This window comes from Myotis yumanensis, unplaced genomic scaffold (genome assembly GCF_028538775.1).
Source record: "Myotis yumanensis isolate MYYU_CA2020_CCGP unplaced genomic scaffold, mMyoYum1.0.hap1 SCAF_10, whole genome shotgun sequence".
NCBI lineage: Eukaryota > Metazoa > Chordata > Mammalia > Chiroptera > Vespertilionidae > Myotis > Myotis yumanensis.
Window position 1 is genome coordinate 78,752,097 of NW_027223761.1, and position 18,155 is coordinate 78,770,251.

Genomic DNA, 18,155 nt, shown 5'->3' on the forward strand with positions numbered 1-18,155 from the left:
GGGCTGGGAAGGGGCTGGGATAGGGAGGATCACGCAGGGCCTGCCGGTGCCGGGGAAACCGCAGGTGAGGGCAGGCCGCTGAGGTCACAGGTGCACTGGGCAGGCCGGAGGGGGCCCTAATTAGTCTCATTTGTCCTGTACTTAATGTCAAGCTCATTAAAGAGGCTACAGAGTTAATCAACACACCACAAATTGGATTTGGAGTTGTGAAGCCAGTTTTGTGTACATTATGGCAACACCGTCACAATTAACTCTCAGGGTAAGGATTTTGGACCAGGTCCTTGCCATGTTCCCAAAGGAGTGTGTGTGTGTGTCTTCTAAGTTTTTCTGATTCTGTTCCCTGGCTGACTCTGGAGATTTCCTATTTAAACTTACTTAACGTGTGATCCCCTTCATAATTAAATTCATAAAAATCTGATCAAACAAGCCTCTCTGTCTTCCCCCTGTTTTTAAACGCGTAGGGCCCCCCCTGCAGGGGACGGCGCAGACACTGGCTTCCCATCCGGGTGGCTGTGGTGTACGCTTTAATTACCGGCTCTGGCTGAAGTCTCCCGTGGCCCTGGCTTTATTTATTTATTTATTTATTTATTTATTTATTTATATCTTGATGAGGATTCTGAATCCTTGATTAAAGCCGTAATCATTGCTGATTCAGTAAGGAGGGGCAGTCGGATATGTGAAGCGTCTGCACAGGAAGTGGCACGCGGGCACGGGCACTGACTGACCTCACCCAGCTAAGGAGGACCAGGGTCTGGGTGGGCGTGCCCTCCCCTTGGGTCGGATGGGGCGGGCGGCTGGCGACAGGCAGGTGCTGAGAACCGCCCAGGTCTGTGTGCGAGGGCCTCACTGGACCTGCTCGCTCGGGCGTGCCCCATAGGCCGGCTGTGTCCCTGAGCTTTTCCAATCCGGCTCCTCCGTGGAGTTGCTCCCCCTCCCACCCCCACTCCCCTCTATGCCCTGGGGGCTTCTTGCAAATCTTTCACCCATGAGAGAGCTCGCCAGTGGGCAGACCGCAGCATCCACTCCCCATAGAGCCTTAAAAAACCCTTCAGAGCCATCAGAACCGATGAGAATTTATGTGGGTACAGGGGCCTGCATTCAAGAGGGGGGAGCTTGGGGTAGCGGCCTGAGGAGGGGAGAGAGAGAAGAAAGTAAAATATAATTTTAAAGAGGAAGTGAAGGCACAGGCATGCGAGTCTATAACGAGAGGGACAATTTATGCCCAGGCACGCACGCAGTTTGACATGGGGATAATGAAAAAACGTAGGTCATTGTGGATGACTTAAACCTTCAGCAGCTGAAGAAAATGTATGAAATGCAGAGGACATTACACGGTTGGCAGCCCCGCACATCTGCAGGGGGACAAGTGAAATACAGTGGGCCATCCTTTACCATAAACTGTGGTTGTTGGCGATGCAGCCCAGAGAAATTGTAATTACAGTGACAAGACGAATCAGCGATATTTAAATATTCATGAACAAAGTCTGGGGTGATCAATCTATCTTTATTGTCTGTGCCTTCGCTCCTGTAATAAATAAGTAGCTGGAGTCTTCACCTTGCAGCCCCAAAGCCCCCACTTCGGGTACAAAACGAAAAATTGTTAACCCCCACAACCCCACCCAACCTCTCACCTTCGGGGGGACCCTGGGATGCCCAGAAGGAGGCTGACAGGCGTGGATTCCAGGCGAGGAGAAGCAGTTCTCCCGGGGTTCGTGTGCCCAGCGTTTCCCAGGGCCCCTCGGGGTCGTCCTCAGAGATGCACTGAGGCCACAGGGTGAACGGAGCTCCCCTTTGCCTGATGCGCTTCCATTTAGAAGCCTGGTGGGCGTGACGGTGGAGTCAGTACAGCCTGTCACTTAGCCATCGGAGACGGTCCCATGTCCAACTGGAACAGACCGGAATCTGACTCCTGATTCAACTCCTTACTAGCTCTTCGACCTTGGGGACCATGGTTAAGCATCTCTAAGCATCCAGGTTTTCTCATCTGTAAAATGAGAATAATAGTAATACAGTGGGGCCTTGACTTACGAGTGTCCCGGCTAACGAGTTTTTTGAGATACCAGCTGTCTCTCGGCCGATTTTTTCATTGAGTTGATAGAGTAATTTGAGTTAACGAGCTCCTTAACGAGCTCGGTCTTGGAACGAATTAAACTCGTAAGTCAAGGCCCTACTGTACCTTTCTCGTAATGTTCTTGTAGGGATTACGTGATACGAGCCACGTGAAGGTTTTCATGGAGTAGTGAGCGCTCAAAAATGTGGGCCATTTTCATCAGGAAGTGTCATAAAAATTATGCCACTGCTGCTAAAAGAACAAAATGCGGGACTTATTTTTTCTCTTTGGGGACAGAGAAGAAACTGAAACCTCGTTTTGCTTGGGGAGCTGGGGGAGGGGACTAAAGAGAAGCTTCCAAGCCAGTGATTTTTGAGCTGGGCTTTGCAGGATGACTAGGAGTTCTCCGGGGAGAGAAGAGAAAATCAAGCTGAGAGAACAGTCATGAAGAACTGTGGAGGAGGGAAGGGGCAGAAGGCATTTTGGAATAATGTTCTCATTGTTCCCAAATTGGAGGGATTTCTTAAGGGCAGGTCCTCAGGTGGGAGTGGCTTTTGCCCCTGACCTAGAGGAAAGGAAGGAAAGGTAGCGTGAGAAGCTGAACAGCCAGGTCTCAGAGCCCCATGCCTGCTCTAGCCTCGTGGGGGCCTGCTCTCTGGGGACTGCTTTTTATCTCAAGCAAATGGGCTCTCTTACCCTGGGACTGACCCTTGGTCCGTGGGTGCCCACTGGGCCACAATAAGGTACAGACACGTGGGAACAGGTCTCCCTGTTTTTGCCCTGGGGGCCGGCAGAGGTGGGGGTCTGACCTTAAATGGCGTTTGCAGGTGGTGAAGGCAGGTACTCACCCTCCTGCTGTCCCCTGAAGTGGGGGCCGGGATAGGCAAAGCCCTGAACCAGCCCCTTGTCCCCACAGGCGACCACCCGTACGAGTGTGAGTTCTGTGGCAGCTGCTTCCGGGATGAGAGCACACTCAAAAGCCACAAGCGCATCCACACGGGCGAGAAGCCCTATGAGTGCAACGGCTGCGGCAAGAAGTTCAGCCTCAAGCACCAGCTGGAGACGCACTACCGGGTGCACACAGGTACCCAGGGCCTGAGCAGGACGGAGCGGCTCCGGAACCTGAGCGGGGTGGCGGGCAGGTGCTCCCAGAGACGTCAGGGCCGAAGGAAAGAGTCGGGCAGGTTCTGCTAAGGGTTGTGTGCTGACCTGCGTGTCACTGCCCCTCGCAAGACTGCGGCAGGCATTGCTACTCAACCACAGCCCTTCCCGGGAGCCCAGACCGGCCCTGCGGGCAGCCCCGGCCAATGGGTCCCAGATCACGCAGGATGGCGTCTGTCTGTGGATCCCGGATTAGGTTCCCCAAGTAGCTGAGAGTGAAGGTTGGGATGGTTTTTTACTTGGCAGAGTAGGAATTAGAGGGCATTGGGTTGGCTTACGATGCGGGTTGAGAAGTCATCAGTTAGAGTTGGGTTCTGAGCTTGGAGGAGCAGATATATTAAAAACACCCAAGTGTAGAATGTCTTGCCATTTCAAAGGGACTTCACGTTCCTTTTTACATAATAGAAACATGAGCTACGCTTTTCCCTGGGGTCCTCGGCAGACCAGCAGAAGCGTCCCGGTGCCCAGGACTGCCAGCTGGGGGCGGTGGGTGCTGGGACACATCCCTTCCCAACTGCAAGTTCAGTGGCCTCACCTTGGTGGCTTAGCATTGGCCATGGTGGGAGTAGTCACAGCGCGGCCATGGCAAATGCTACAGACCCAGGTTTGCACGGAACCGGTTGTTGCAGGTTCTGTCACCAGCCCATCACTGGTTGGGGGAAGGTAGCCACTCAGAAGGGCTTCCTCTGAGAATAAGACGCAGTGGAAGGTCGTCTCGCCACCTGGGGAGCCTCCTGTGACGAGGGGAGGTAGCTGCCCTTTCAGAGGAGGGGACAGGTGACCTCTGTGGGTGGGGAGGGTGGGTAGAGGGGACAGGAAGCAGAGGACTCGTGTCGTCATCGCTCTGCTTCTTGCATTGGCCACAGGAGAAGATGGGGTGCTCGTTGCTGGCCACCAGAGTGACCCAGAGAGTCAGTCCCCAGAGGCCTGGGCCTCCTTAGCCCTTGTCGGGGATGGGGCCTGGCAGGTGGATCATTAAATGCATTGGCAGTGACTATTGTAAATAGCAGGTCGATAGTTAGATCACTTTGGCTGTTCATTACTCCATTATTTGCTGGGCCCTCTGCATGGAGGAGTATTGATAGTGAGATGGCTGGCCAGTTAATTACTGTATCGAAACGAGGTTCCCTCACTCCTCGGCTCAGCTCCAGGGGACTCCCAACAGGAGGCCGGGCGCCAGCTAGCGTGGGGCCAGGCCGCCAGCTGTTCTGTCCCCCATTCCAGCCCCAGAGGGAAGGCGGGGGCCGGCGCAGGTTCTAAGAGCCTGTGATGATGCACAAGCCCAGATGCAGATGTTTGAAGGGTGAGGTCCCTCATCTCACCGCACCCCTACTCCCCACCATCTGTAGCCCGGCCCCCCGGAAGGAACTGCTGAAGGGCCATCCCCAAGGAGGTTTCGGGCCTCCCTGCCCCTGTTCCAGACCCCCATGCCGCTCCTTTGGGAGAATGAAGAAGAGGAAGGCCAGGGACTAGGGCTGTGCTGCATACCACCACCGTGGGCTGCATGCGGCTGTTAAATCAGTGACAGGAAATACCTTGAAGACTAGTCCCCAGTCACACTGGCATATTTCAACCGCTCAGCTGCCGGGTGTGACTAGGGCTACCATCCTAGGTGCATCCACGGTGCTGGGAAGAGTGACCGGGGTGGGCGAGGGCTGCGTGCCCCAGGGAAGGCCCTCACAGCTCTCCCTCCTCCCGCAGGTGAGAAGCCCTTCGAGTGCAAGCTGTGCCACCAGCGCTCCCGGGACTACTCGGCCATGATCAAGCACCTGCGGACGCACAACGGCGCCTCCCCCTACCAGTGCACCATCTGCACCGAGTACTGCCCCAGCCTGTCCTCCATGCAGAAGCACATGAAGGGCCACAAGCCCGAGGAGATCCCGCCCGACTGGAGGATAGAGAAGACGTACCTGTACCTGTGCTACGTGTGAAGCCGGCCGGGCGGGGGCAGAGGAGCGGGAGCGAGAGGAGGAGTTAGAGCAGGAGGAAGTCGAGGAAGGATTGTGCAAAAAATACATGTCTATACATAAGGGAAAAAAGGAAGAAAAAGGAAACCTGGTAGCTCTCTGGCCTTGAGTCTCTCTGGGGCTCCAGGTGACCAGGACGCCCCGCCGGGCCCCTTCCCGGGCCTCCGTCCCTCCTCTCCTGGCTGGATTTCTGGGGTGGGGGTGGAAGGGATTTTGTTCTGCTCAGACCCTCTTTTATGTCCAGAAATGGAGTCTGGGAAGAAGGCGAGGGGTGCTCTGGTCAGAGCCCTTCTCTGCCTGCCGTCCTCAGCCTCCTCAGAAGATAGAGGCTCTGGGGGGCCCGGGTGGGGGGCCTGCAGATGGTGGGGCTGGACTGGGTCGCTGGCTGACACTGAGAGTGGCAGCTGGTTTGCTGGGGGCAGATTGGTGTGGGGAAGGGCGCCTCTTCCGCTCCCATCACTCATTTCACCTGTTGCTTCCCTCTGCTCTGCCGATCTGCATGTCCCTCCTGGTCTCCAGGAGCCTCAAGGCTCTTGCCCCTCCCCCAGCTCCTGGTCCCCGCCTCCCCCTGCCTCCTGTCCTCCAGTTCAGGGAGTGCCCAGCCCCCCCCCCTCCCAGCTCCTTAATGGGGAATCTGTGTCCGACCCCAGAGCCCCACTCCCACCCTTAGCCTCTGAGAACACAAAGCCAATGGAAGACCCACCCTCAGAAAGCCCTGTCCATGAGTGAGACTTGCTTCCCAGTTGGAAAAACAGCTAAATACATACGAATACATGGGTCCCACCAACACCGGACAAGGCTCCCTGCCACCCCTGGTCCCGGCCCTGGGAGAAGGCATCCGTGAAAGGGCTGCTGTCCACGGGGAAGACGTGGATGTCCTTCTCCAGGGGTGCCCTCCCCCGGAGAAGGGGGCACCTGCCAGCAGTCGGGGCACTGGCCAAGGGGGTGCTGTTGAGTCATTCTGGGGACCTTTTAAACACCCCAGACCCGGTGAGCGCGGTGGGAAACCCAGGTCCAGAGAAGGCACAGAATTCCTGGCTCACGCCCCCCACCCGCCCCCTCCGCCCCCCAGGCCACAGGAAGAGGGGGAGTTGTTGAAAGCGCTTCGGCCTTGTGTTACTTCTGTTGTGTGTCCGGGATCCCCTGTAGCACGTTGTGCTTGAATTACCTCAGTTTTTCGTGACCTCGTGAGCTTTTGTACCCCTGCATCTCTCTCTTTGGTTGGGGGTTGGAAGAATGGGGAGGGAGTTCTTTTCTGTTTCTTATGTAAATTAATAGTTGGTTTAGTACCTGTTAGCTGGCCAAGGCCCCCCATCCCTGAGCGACCAGCTCCCCCGCTGGAAGGAGCTGCACAGAAGGATCGAGTCCTCGGGACCTGAATGGGGGGCTAGGTCCCCAGAAGGTGGGTGGAGGGGGGTGTATTGGGGGCCTTTGGAGTCACTGTGTTGGCTCTGCCCAGAGCATGAACTCATCATGCCCAGCATCGGTTCAGCCTAAAACGCTCTGGACACGACCCCCACTTCCTTATAGTTTGCTGGGTCTGGGAGCTTGTGCTATTCAGATCCTTGTGTCTGTGCGACCCCACCTCTGTGCGCATTTTCATTGCCCAAATCGGTCTGTTTCCCCGCTGCGAGAGATGCGCCAGTCGGGGTTCTGTTGCCCGGGGTGGGGTGTTGTTTTCTGAAAGCTACCTCTTAGGTTCGTCCGGTTCCTTTGTCCCCTCCTGCCGGTCTGCGGCGCTGCTGCCCGCTCTCCCAGCCTCCGCCCCGAGCTTAGGAAAGCACATTTGCCATGTTTGTGTTCGCTGTGGGATGGGCCCTCGGTTTCGTCTCATGCTTTATTTGTGAAAGTTATTTTCTTTCCTTTCTCTCTTGGAGAAAGTTGTGGCTGCGTTTTTATCTTAGGTTTTAAAAAGTGGTTTAGGGAAGCGGTTTTGGGGAGAAGCATTGTGAGGAGAATAGGGACGTCGGAGGGATGGGTGCTGCTGTGACCACCCCGTCTCTTGGCCCCATCCCTCCAGTCTTGCCCACCCAATCTGAAGGCCTTAAAAACTGTGTTGGGGGTATAGCATTGGGGGGACCGTGTCGCTGGACTATTGATTGGGGTGACAAGTAGGGAGGATGCTACTTTGCAATTATAATAATGAGTTAGTGCTTGGGAAAGGAAAAAGCTAAACTTGAAATCCGTGACTAGAGCAGTTTTATTTATAATGTGAAGAGGGAAATCTTTGGGGAGGAGCAGTCTGTAGGAATTCATTGTGCACTATGGCTTCCTCCCCCCAGTCTGGGAAGAAAGGGGGACTGGCAGGCCCCGAGATCTGTAAGTCCCAGGAGACAGTGTGTTAACAGCAAGATGTCATTGAGCTTTGGTGGGGAAGGAAAAGAAATCAAACTATTCCATAGACCTGGCTGACACCCACCTGGCCCCACCGCCCAGCAGCCAGGGTCTCCTCCCCTTTGCATAAAAGCTGAGAGGGTGGAGCTAATCTTACAAATTGTGATATTTTTGTAATGTTTGTCAGTTCCTTCGTCAGTTCTGCAGGACCTTGCCCTTCCTTTTGTAATGTGCTTAGGAAAAAGAAAAAGACAAAAAAAAAACTACCACCACCACCACCACCAAAACGTCCCTCTGTGTGTGTGTGTGTGCTGCTTGTGTGTGGTGTGTGAGGTCAGGCAGCGTGGCGTCTGCTGGGCAGCACTGGATGGTACTAAACCTCGGGCCCCAGGGAGCCCAGTAGGGAGGCAGGGAGAGGGGCGGACTGCGGTTTCTGACGGGCGCTGGGTGGGAGACCTGTGTCTTGGCCCCCACAGAGCCTCAGACACCCTGGACAGAGGCCACCGCGCCTCCTTTCCGGCTTCCTGCTCACGAAGGTGAGAATTCCGATCTTGCCAGGGCCGCGTGGCCAGGCCTAAGGGCAAGGTGAGGGCCAGGGATTATCTGGAGGTTTTGCTGTGTCTGGATAGAGGGGGCTTGGAGACAGGGGGAGGGAGGGACTGCTCCCCCCCAGGTGAGGTCTGAGTGACTTCACTCCCCTTTCTCTCTGACATCCGGCCCTTGGCCACCTGCTGCCTTTGGCTGTGGACTGCGGACAGCCCTGCTCGCTGCTGCCTTGTCCAGCGTCTCATGCTCTCCAGTCTGCAGGGTCCAGGTTGGTCACAGTCCCTCCCCTGTGTTCCCGCCCACAGGCGTGTCCCCGCTGCTTCCAGTGACACTGCCCCTCACTCGTGCTCCTTCCCTGTCACTCCTTCACTCACTCAAAGCATTAAAATCCTATGTGTGTAGGATAGACAGATATATATAGAGAGAGATATATAGCAAGAGAGATATAAATAGTAAATATCGTTGCTGCTCTGGAGGAGGCCACGGATGTGAGGAAGGTGGGTCTGGGGTGCAGGGTGGGTAGGGGGTTGGGGGACCCAGTGATTCAGTACAATCCAGGGATGCAATGTGGACTTGTTTAATATTTGTGCCTGAACAGTGTTCCATGTTTAGAAAAAGAAAAAAAAGGGAAAAAAAAAACCTGCTGCAGTTTTCTGCACCGTGTGTGGTGCCCTTGGGGGTGCTGCTGGCTGCGGATGGAGGAGGCCCCGGAGGGCGAGGGCCTTCGGGCTCCCTCCTCCAGGGGAGTGAGCGGCAGGGGGCGGATCTGTGGCCCGGTCCGGCCAGCCCAGCAGGAGTGAGAGTGCGGGACGTCAGAAGCAGGAAAAGATGAAGCCGTCCGTTCATTTTCCGAGGCCTGTGGCACTGTTCTCCCCTCCCGCCTCATTTCCTCCTTTGGGGAGCTTCCTGGCGGCACCTGCCTGGATATTTCAGCAGGAAGTAAACGGCCAGGCGAACCCTTCGTGGAAACCGATGGGTGCGGGGCCGGCGGGGGGAGCGAGGGAGGCAGAGCCAGCCAGGAGGGGCCAGGAGACAGGCTGGGGAGAGGGGCACAGGCCCCACCGGCCTGTAGGCAGCAGCCCTGCTCCCCAAGTCCCGGGTGCCCGCTCTGCAGACGGGGTACCCGCCCCCTGGCGTGTGTCCTGGAACTTGTTCACACGGTGTCACGCATGACCTTTGTCAGGTGGCGGTGCCGGGGCGGGGCGCCGTGACCTCCGACCCGTCTATATAAAGATAAATATATAGAGATATATATATGTATGTAAGCGAAGCACTGGGGCCCCGGCCCTGCTGGACCAAGCAAAGCCCAGCCTTCGGCGCGGGCGTCTTCTGTTGCGTTTCGTTGTTTGTTTGTTTTCGTGGCTTGTCTTTTGTCAAGTGCCGGTCCGATCGCTCTGTGTTACAGATAGTGTTTTAATTCATGGCTGTTCTAGTTCATGTCTACCTCAGCACCTCCTCTTAGCCTAATTTTAGGAGGTTGCCCAATTTTGTTTCTTCAATTATACTGGTTACTTTTTTGTACAAATCTCTCTCTCTCCTTCTCTCTCCCTTCCCCTGCTCCGTCCCTCTTCCCTCCCCTTTCATCTCTGTTGGTTTGTTTCACTCCCCCCCCCCCCCACCCCATCCCCTGCCCCTGCCCCTGCCCCAGCCTGGGGACCCCAGGTGTGCTTGCCAGCCCCATCTGCCCCTGCCCCGAAGCCGTCCCCGCCAAGCTGTGCGGTCCTGGGTGAGCTCTGCGCCTCTGCCTTCGTTTCGTGTAGATGGATGCGTTTCTTTGTAATTCCAGTGTTCTGATGACATTTAAAAGAAAAAAAAATGAATTTCCTGCTGCAGGTCTTCTCTCCATGTGTCACTAAGTGAAGTTGTGCCTTCTATAGCAAAGAGAATATTTTTTACATCCTACTAACAGTAGATTTTTTTGTAGTGAACATTTTTTTGTATTTTTATTTATAAGTCTCATAAGAAAAATAGCAATGTTCAGTTGTATACCTTGAATCTGCAGTTAGAAGAGAATAAAGTTAATTCAGTTGTCTCCGGCTCGAAGTGTCGCTGTTTGTAAGAACTGGTTTGTCTTTTCTGCCGTTTCTTGGGCAGGGGGCGTAGAGGAACTGAGATTTCCGTCTGCGGAGGGGGAGAGAAAGCTCCGGGCCCCGCATTCAGCCTCATCCGTGCGTCACTTCTGTGTCCTATTTACCGGCACAGACCCACCCCACGACTTATTTCTCTAACACTGGTAAGGAAACGGTGTGCACGACGCTGCTGTCGCTTGGCCCCGTGGCACAGCGTGTGAAGCAGGCGCGGGGTCATCGTTCCTTCAGCCCGGCCGTGATGGCTGCCCGGCCGGGTGGCTGCGGGAGGCGGGAGCAGCGCTGGGCAGCACCAGGGTGCCTGTCCTCGGGGAGCTGGCCGTCTGGTGGCCGTGAGGCTCCCTGGGCTTGTGTCCGCACAGCTTGCTCCGGATCACAACGGCTGATGAGTGAGTCGCAGAGTCAGAACTTGCATCCAAACCTCCTGATACCAAATTGGGTTTGTCTCTCCAGGACTCCAGAGGCAGGGCTGTCGTCTGGTCTTTATTAATAGAGACATTTTTACTTCTCAGCTTCAGCAAGCGCCACACATTTCTCAGCAAGAAGCTGCCACCCCATGTAAGGCCCCTGGGTCCGTGGCAGCCAAGCCCATGGCGAAGGGAGATGGACCGGGGAAGGCTCAGGTGGGAGGTGTGCGAGCCCAGCGTCACGGCAGCAGGATGAGTGCAGCCTTCCCTCCCGCAGAACTCGGGGGCACCCGCCCGCCTCTGCTCCTGTCTCTGGGCCAAGGCGTCCTCTCGAGGCCTTCCTTCCCCTCCCTGGGGCTGGGAGCTTTGCCCTGTTGTCGAGCTAGGAAACCACTTCTGCCCAGTCCGAGGCCTGCTGGCTCAGTGCCTCTGCCCAGAGCCTCCTGCCTGCCCTGCTCCGACCACAATAACCCATCTCCACTAAAACCCAGGACACCGCGCTGATGGCTGCAGGCCCGGGGGGCGTGGGGGGGCGGGAACCAGTGCTCAGGGCCCACCTGACCTGGTTACTGGGGGTCACTAGGAGCCATCGCTCTGCACCCTCCGGCACCGCAGCCTGTGAGGGAGGCCCGGCTCGGGCATGGACTGGAAGAGTGGCCTTTCGTCCCCTTGTCCAGCCTGTGGCTTATCGGTCTGCCTACTTCCTTCCCTTTTCTCTCTGCTCCTCTCTCTCCTCTTCCCTTCCCTTCATCTCTCCCTTTTCCTTTCACCTAATCTTTCTTCTCTGTCTCCATTCCTTCTTTCTCCTTCTTTCTCTTGTGTAATTTTTGTTGTCCTCTTTTTGTTTTTGCTTTTGTGTCTCTGTCTCACATTCATTTTCCTCTCCCCATATTTCTCATCTTGGAAACAATCCTTTGCCAAAAAACATAGCGGGTTTGATTTTGAGCCCCTGTCTCCACGCCGTCCATCCATCCCTTTCTTCTCTGGTCCTGGGCGCTCCCCAGGCCTCACCCCTCCCCCGCAGGCTCCCGTCCCTCCCCCACACTCCTCCCTACTTAGGCCTTCGCTTTCTCCTGACAGATGGGAGGGAGGGAGCACTGCCTCTTTAAAACAACATTTAATCGCCGTTTTCTGTTCTTGGACATCAAAGCTGGGGCTTAGGCGCTGCGCTGGGGTCGCGGCGGCGCAGGCTGGGGGGGAGAGGACGTGCGTGAATAGGCCCCGGCTGAATGGGCTTTGTGTGGCTGCCAGGGTCTGCCTGCTTTACATGCTCTTTGACCCAGATATGATCTCATGGAGAGAAAGGGGCCCTGGCCGGGCCAGCCTGAGAACGCTCGGTGGCCCCGCTCCGTCCTCCCTCCCCCGGGAGCCCTGGCCCAGCTGCCCTCTGCCCCAGCCCGCAGCCCTGGGCAGCCTCCTCCCGGACAGGACTTGCCAGAAGGGCACTCTGCTGGGGTCAGAGGAGGGGTCAGGCAGCCAGGGGAGGGGCCACATTCCTCCTGAACGTGTCTCCAAGGATATTAAGTGGGAGCCCCCTGTGCACAATGTCCCTCTGGCCAGGGCCGATTGGGTTCAGGTGGGCCCTGGGGTCGCATCCTCTCAGCCTTAACAGCTCTCCTTCCAGCCGTTCTGAGGGGCTCCCCTCTGCCCAGAGCAGGGAGCCAGCAGAGGCTTTCTGAAGGCCTGAAGGCCTGAGCACGGTGTGGCAGCAGTCCAAGGCCTCGGCCTTCTCCATCCAGCTCAACATTGCCAGGCTCCCCTGGCCCCCACAGGAGAGCGGGCTGGGGAGCACTGGCCGCACTGCTCTGCCTGCCCCTGTCCCAGCCTCTGCATTCTCTGAGGAGGGATCCTCCAAAAATGCACACAGCGTCGTATCGGTCCTTGGGCTAAAGGCCCGGTGGCTTCTCATCACTCAGGATGGAATCTGAACTCCTAACGAGGCCGGCATGACCCTTGGTGGTAGGGCCCTGTGCTCCCCGCCCCGCCTTTTCTCAGAATCACCCGCATGTCCCTCGGCCACCCCCTACTCTGGTCTGGACAACTGGACCACAGATGATTCTGAAGACACGGAGATCCGCCCCCCTGGGCCTTGCACATGCTGTGTCCTCTGGGGGGAACGCTGCAACGCACACACTCCCCTCCCTTCGTCTGGCCACCTCACGTGTCGTTACTCAGGTTGCAGCTCACACCTTTCTCTCGGGAAACCTTTGCTGCCCGAGCTGGGCGGTGCCTCCAGGCCGCACCTGCTGTTGTGCACGCATCACCTGCTTTCTCAGCTGTTGTCACTGCCTGACTGGCAGCTTCCTGCAGGCAAGAATTGTGCATTGAACGTCTTCCTGTCCTCAGAGCCTAACGCTGCCGGGTATGTGGTACACACCCAGTAACCCTTTGCTGAATAAACAAATGAAAGAAGGGAATGGAGAGGGAGGGAAGGAGAGAGGCAACGCGCATCCGGGGCTGAGGTTGCAGTTGCCAAGGATGGTGGAACCGGATACTCTGGGTACATGCCGCGCCCGCCCAGGCCTTGTGCATGCACGTCCCCGGCTGCGGAGGCCACAGCGGGGCACTCCTGCTTCCCTCACACGTGTCATGTCAGTGCACAGAGACATCTGAACGGTGTTTGCCATGTGCAAAGGGAGGAGCAGCCAGCACAGGACACTGCTCATCGCAGGCAGGGTGCTCCCTGGGCATCGCTGTGTGTGTGTGTGTGTGTGTGTGTGTGTGTGTGCACGATGCATGCGGACACCTGGTCCCCAGCCACGATGGTCTCGGCAGTCTGGGCCCACCATCCCCACTCCCGGGCCTTGGCCCTCCCAGCTGCAGGAGGGCGGGCTCCTCTCTGGGCTGTGTTTTCTGCTCTCCAGGCACCTCAGTGAAAGTGAACTCACTCATTTCAACCTGCCTGGCAGCCGCAGCCCCCGCTGCGCTAATTGCCCTGTGGCTCTAAGCTGACTGCGGTGCACGGAGCTTAAGCCCTCCTCTACTTATTTACCGACTACATTAACGGCAACGCCGCTGCTCCCGCCTGTGTGCCGGCTGGCTGCACCTCGTTCCTCTGCACCCCCCCAGGGAGTTGGGGTGCAGAGATGCAGCCTGGCACAGAGCCCCCGAATCTGCCAGAGTCCCTGGGGCCAGACAACAATGAGAAGATCATTGCCTTTGTCCACACGGACTCCAGACCAGAGGGAGGGGGCTGCTTCTCTGCCAGCCCGCCCGCCAGGATGACCCAGCGGAGCACACTCTGCAGTCGCCCTTGGGCGCCCACAGCGTCTGCGAGGGGTGCGCACCGGACACCTCTTACAGACTGGGGGGCTGGGGCTGGGACTCCAGAGCTGTTGGTGCTGACGGTGAGACTTGCAGCCGAGACTGAATTCCAACAGCTCTGTCTGTCCTCTCTGCACGCTGCCTGCCCAGGAGCTGTCTGCCCTCTCCTGGCCCCACCCACCCAGGTCTGCCCACTGCCTGCTAGTTGTACGTTCTCATAGCTTCTGCTCTGTGCCAGGAGGAGGTCCCATGTTGAAGCAAAACCTCTATCCCCCAGCTTTGTCTGCCTTGCTGACATGCTTGCCAGAATTTGCTGGAAATTCAGGTACTGGAGCCTTTTTCATGCTCAGCAGCCTCTCCCGGGGCAGACCCAAGTCCAACCTTAGCCACACCCCCACCTCCCTCTTCCTGGCGATAGGTCCTGCCTATGCTTTCATTCCAGGGGCCATGCCTGCCCGCAACCAGGCACTGCCCCTCCTCAGTGTCCTCCTGCCCCGTGGCCGGGCTGGGCCCTGCACTGAGGCCAAGACAGCATTCTGGAGACCAGAGGGGCCCCATGAAGGGTGCCACGGATGGATCCATGGGGTCAAGCACCCAGGCTCCACTCTAGTTGAAATAGCATGAGTGACTCCTAAGGAAAGGGGGGCAGTGGGGTCTGGCAGAGAAAACCTGGGGCTCAGAATCCAGATGACCTTGGTCTGAGGTCAGCTCTGCACTGACTGTGTGGCCTTGACTACATCTCAGGATCGCTCTCAGGTTCTGTTTCCTCAGCCGTACAATGGGTGCAGGAACGCCTGCCCTTCTACCCTCAGGACACTCACCAACGGGAACACAAGGCACAAGAATCAGCTTTCTAAACACCGCGGTGCTGTAACCATGACAGTTGTAAATGGCGGCAGGCTCAGGGGTGGCCAGGGAGAGGAGGTGGTGGCCTAGACACTTATTTCCAGGGCAAGAGCCCCTCAGCCAGGACCCGGGGACCTGGGGTCTGGAGTGGAGGCGGCCTCTGCTGGCATCGCCGGGACTCTGTCGCCACCTGGTGGGCACAGGCTGCAGGTGCTCCTGCCACTCAGCCGGGTCTGGAAATGGGAAAGCACATCTTCCTTTCGGTTCCCTGCTACACCAGGTGGGTGGGTAAGAGGAGAAGGCGGTCCAGATTTATGCCAGAGAAGAAACGCCTTAAACCACATGGTAGGAAGTTCAGTCGGACTTTCTAGAAGTTCTCCTGAGTTAATATCCTGACCCTTTTCTCCCCCCCACCCCCCCACCCCCCGGACTAACTGGCCTTGTCACACTCAGCTTCTCCGGTCCCCAAAGGCTGGGTTTGAAGTTGCTGTCAGCCAGGCCGGACCCCAGGGATCCCTGGGGCCTCATATTACTGAGGGAAGACCAACCTCAGATGGAACCCAGCCCCTCAAAAGTGTTGCTGCTGGGAGAGGAGCAGGCCCATGGAGAAAGGGTCACACAGAGCACCCCAGTCTGGCTCTGGGGGCCCTGAGAGGTGACCCGAGGGGCCAGAGGCCATGGAGCATCTCTTTCCTCCGGAGAAACTTCTGAGAGCCTGGGAAAGCCACAGTGGAGGGTTGCTAAAGCCAGAGCCTGCCTCTAAAATAGAACTCGCTCCCAATGTAGGGAGGGAGCCTCGTGCCTGTCCCCAAGCCCTCCACAGCCCCCCTCCGGCTGCTCACACTGGATGCTCCAGCCAGCACCTGAGTTCTCCGGGGACAGGGGGCTCCCCGTTCCCGTGGGCAGTGGGCCTAAGGGCTGTTGGGTGGAAACGGTCTTAGGAAGGATCGTTTGTCTCTCTCTTGCCTCTTGGCACCTCCAGCCATTTCAAATGGATGCAACTCAGTGGTTTGGAAGACCCTTCTCATCGATGAACGTCTAAGATTCTGACTCTCGACAACTGCAAAGATCCTCAGAGCGAAGAGTACCTCTGGCTCCATACCACCCGCTAGCACTTCTTTGCAGAGCAGGGAGTCACCGTTTCCCCTCCCGGGTCAGCATGGCCTGCTGCTTAGAGTGGGCTTCTGATGACACCCGCTGGTGAGAAAGGGGACTGCATGAGTGAAGGTTGTTCTGATGGACAGAGGAAGGAAGGGGCCTCCCTGATAAACCCCGCTTTGGGAAGGCAGGAAGTCAGGAAGTGGCAGGAGCAGAGTAGGGGGTGGGAGGGGCGGGACCTCACAAATTTGACTTGACTGATAGTCAACTTATTCTCTGAAGTCTCTTGCCAATTAGCATTCCTCCTTAGCATCCTATCCCAAGAGCCTCTGGTACTTGGCCTTTACCTGATTCCCCAGAGCACAGCTGAGAGCAGGCTGGGACACCGGAATTCACTTTCTCTGGTATCAAGGACAACAAATGAAAATACGCAGCAAGGACAGCAGAACAGCAGCCAGTCTCTGCCTGCCTTCCTCTTTCATCCCAGCCAGCACGGAGCCCAGGAAGTGAGGCCCACAGGGACTTGTCTGATGAATTTCGTGGCCTTCCTCCTACTGAAGGTCTTTTGGGCTCTGGATCTCACCCTCTATGTCAGGGGTTCTCAACCTTGGCTGCACATTAGAATCACCTGGGAATCTTTTTAAAATCCTGATTTCTGGGCCTCATCCTCTGGAAATTCTGTTTCTTTGTTATGGGGTGGGGCCACAACATGAGTAACAAAGAAACAGAATTTCCAGAGGATGAGGCCCAGAAATCAGATTTTAAAAAGATTCCCAGGTGATTCTAATGCGCAGCCAAGGTTGAGAACCACTGCCCTATGTCTTAGCTCTTGCTCCTGCACTTTTCTCTTCTCTCAGCTGCATCCGTTTTTCCCTCTCAGCCTGATTACTCCCATCAGCATACACACATCTATTTTAACAAACCTTCCCCTGGCCCCACATCCCCCTTTAGTTACCATCCAAACCCTTCTCCTTTGACAGCAAAATTCTAGGCAGAGCTGTGTAGAGGCACCGTCTTCTTCGTGTTCCTTACAGCAGTTTCCGGCCAGGGTGTTATCTGTTTTACCCGATTGAAATCGTCTTGTCAAGTGCGGCAGTAGCTCCATCCTCCCGAACACAGTGGCTGCTTTGCTGTCGTACCTGATCTCCCAGCAGCTTGCACGTAACTGGCTCCTTTTGGAGATACTCACTCGCCAGGCGTCTCCCAGCCATGTGCTGCTGCCGTCTCCCTGGCTGGCTCCCAAAGAGAACTGACCCAAACTCTATCCTGTCCTTGCATCTGGTCCAAAATGTAGGCTATCCGGGTGACATGCAGGCCCCCATCAGCTCTGTGAACTAAGAGCAAGTTATCTGCACCCTCCCCCATCCACTGAGTAAACTACTAAAATGATGGATGGCCCATGCTATGCAATGGTGAGCCATTTCACAAAACGTCTTTCTGCAGCCGTTTTCCCTTCTCCTTCGGGACAAATTAAGATTCTTTTCCTTGTAGTTAAGTGTGGCCAGGGTCTGCTTTCTAACAATCACGCGTGAGCAGGAATCGTGTGTGTCGTTGGCAGGCAAAGGCCTTAAGAGGCAACATACCCCCGCATCGTTTCTTAAGGCTGCCATGGCAGATTACCACTAGTTGGTGGCTTAAAGCAGAAATTGATTCTTTCCCAGTTGCAGAAAGCAGAAATCCCAAACCACGGTTTGGTAGGACCACATTCCCTCTGGAGACTCTGGGTAAGGATGTTTTCTTGTCGCTTCCAGCTCCTGGTTTTCCTGCTGTGGCAGCATCTGTCTCTGGCGTTACTTGGCCTTCCCTGCATGTCTGTGTGTGTGGTTTTCTGTCTCTTCTAAGGACACTCATTCGTAAAGGGCCTACCACAACCCAGCATGCTCTCATCTTAGTCCTTGCCTTATTCACACCTGCAAGGGCCCCGTTTCTGGTAAGGTTAGATTCTGAGGTTACAGCCGACATGAATCTTTGGGAGACACTATCCAATATACTAGAGCTCTCTGTACAATAAAAATCCCCCTTTGGCAACGGGAAGAATGGGGCACATGTACGAGTCCCTAGTCTACGCGCTGGTTCTCAGGTGTTTGTGAGGACCCGTGCATGGTAGTAGAGAAAGTCATTTAATTAGACTCTATCTGTCTTGGAGGAATTTCTTATCTATTGTCCTCTGAAGTCCCCAGCTCCAGTCCCTAGGAAATAGTTTCTTGCTTGTCATCTGTCCTGGCCACATCCTGAGGGTGGGGCCTCCCTTGGGACTGCACAGCTTCCACCGTTAGCCTGATTCCTACTTGGGCAAGTTGGGGGGTACCGGGTGTGCCTTTCGGCTCCAACAACCCAAGGCTTTATTTAGCCACGTGTGTGGGTCTTTTGGCAATCCCACTTCTTCTAAAACAGC

General features: G+C 56.2%; 1 protein-coding gene across 3 annotated transcripts in view; it reads left to right on the top strand.

The window, feature by feature from the left end:
* The window catches only part of ZBTB16 (zinc finger and BTB domain containing 16), a 185,484-nt gene extending 175,389 nt beyond the window's left edge, over positions 1–10,095 (top strand). For all 3 annotated transcript variants that reach the window (XM_070426081.1, XM_070426082.1, XM_070426083.1), the window contains exons 6-7: positions 2,967–3,134; positions 4,913–10,095. In XM_070426081.1, coding sequence (XP_070282182.1) covers positions 2,967–3,134; positions 4,913–5,142 — 398 coding nt within the window. In that variant the 3' untranslated portion in view covers positions 5,143–10,095. The remainder of the gene's footprint in view (positions 1–2,966; positions 3,135–4,912) is intronic.
* Positions 10,096–18,155: the final 8,060 nt, after the last annotated feature.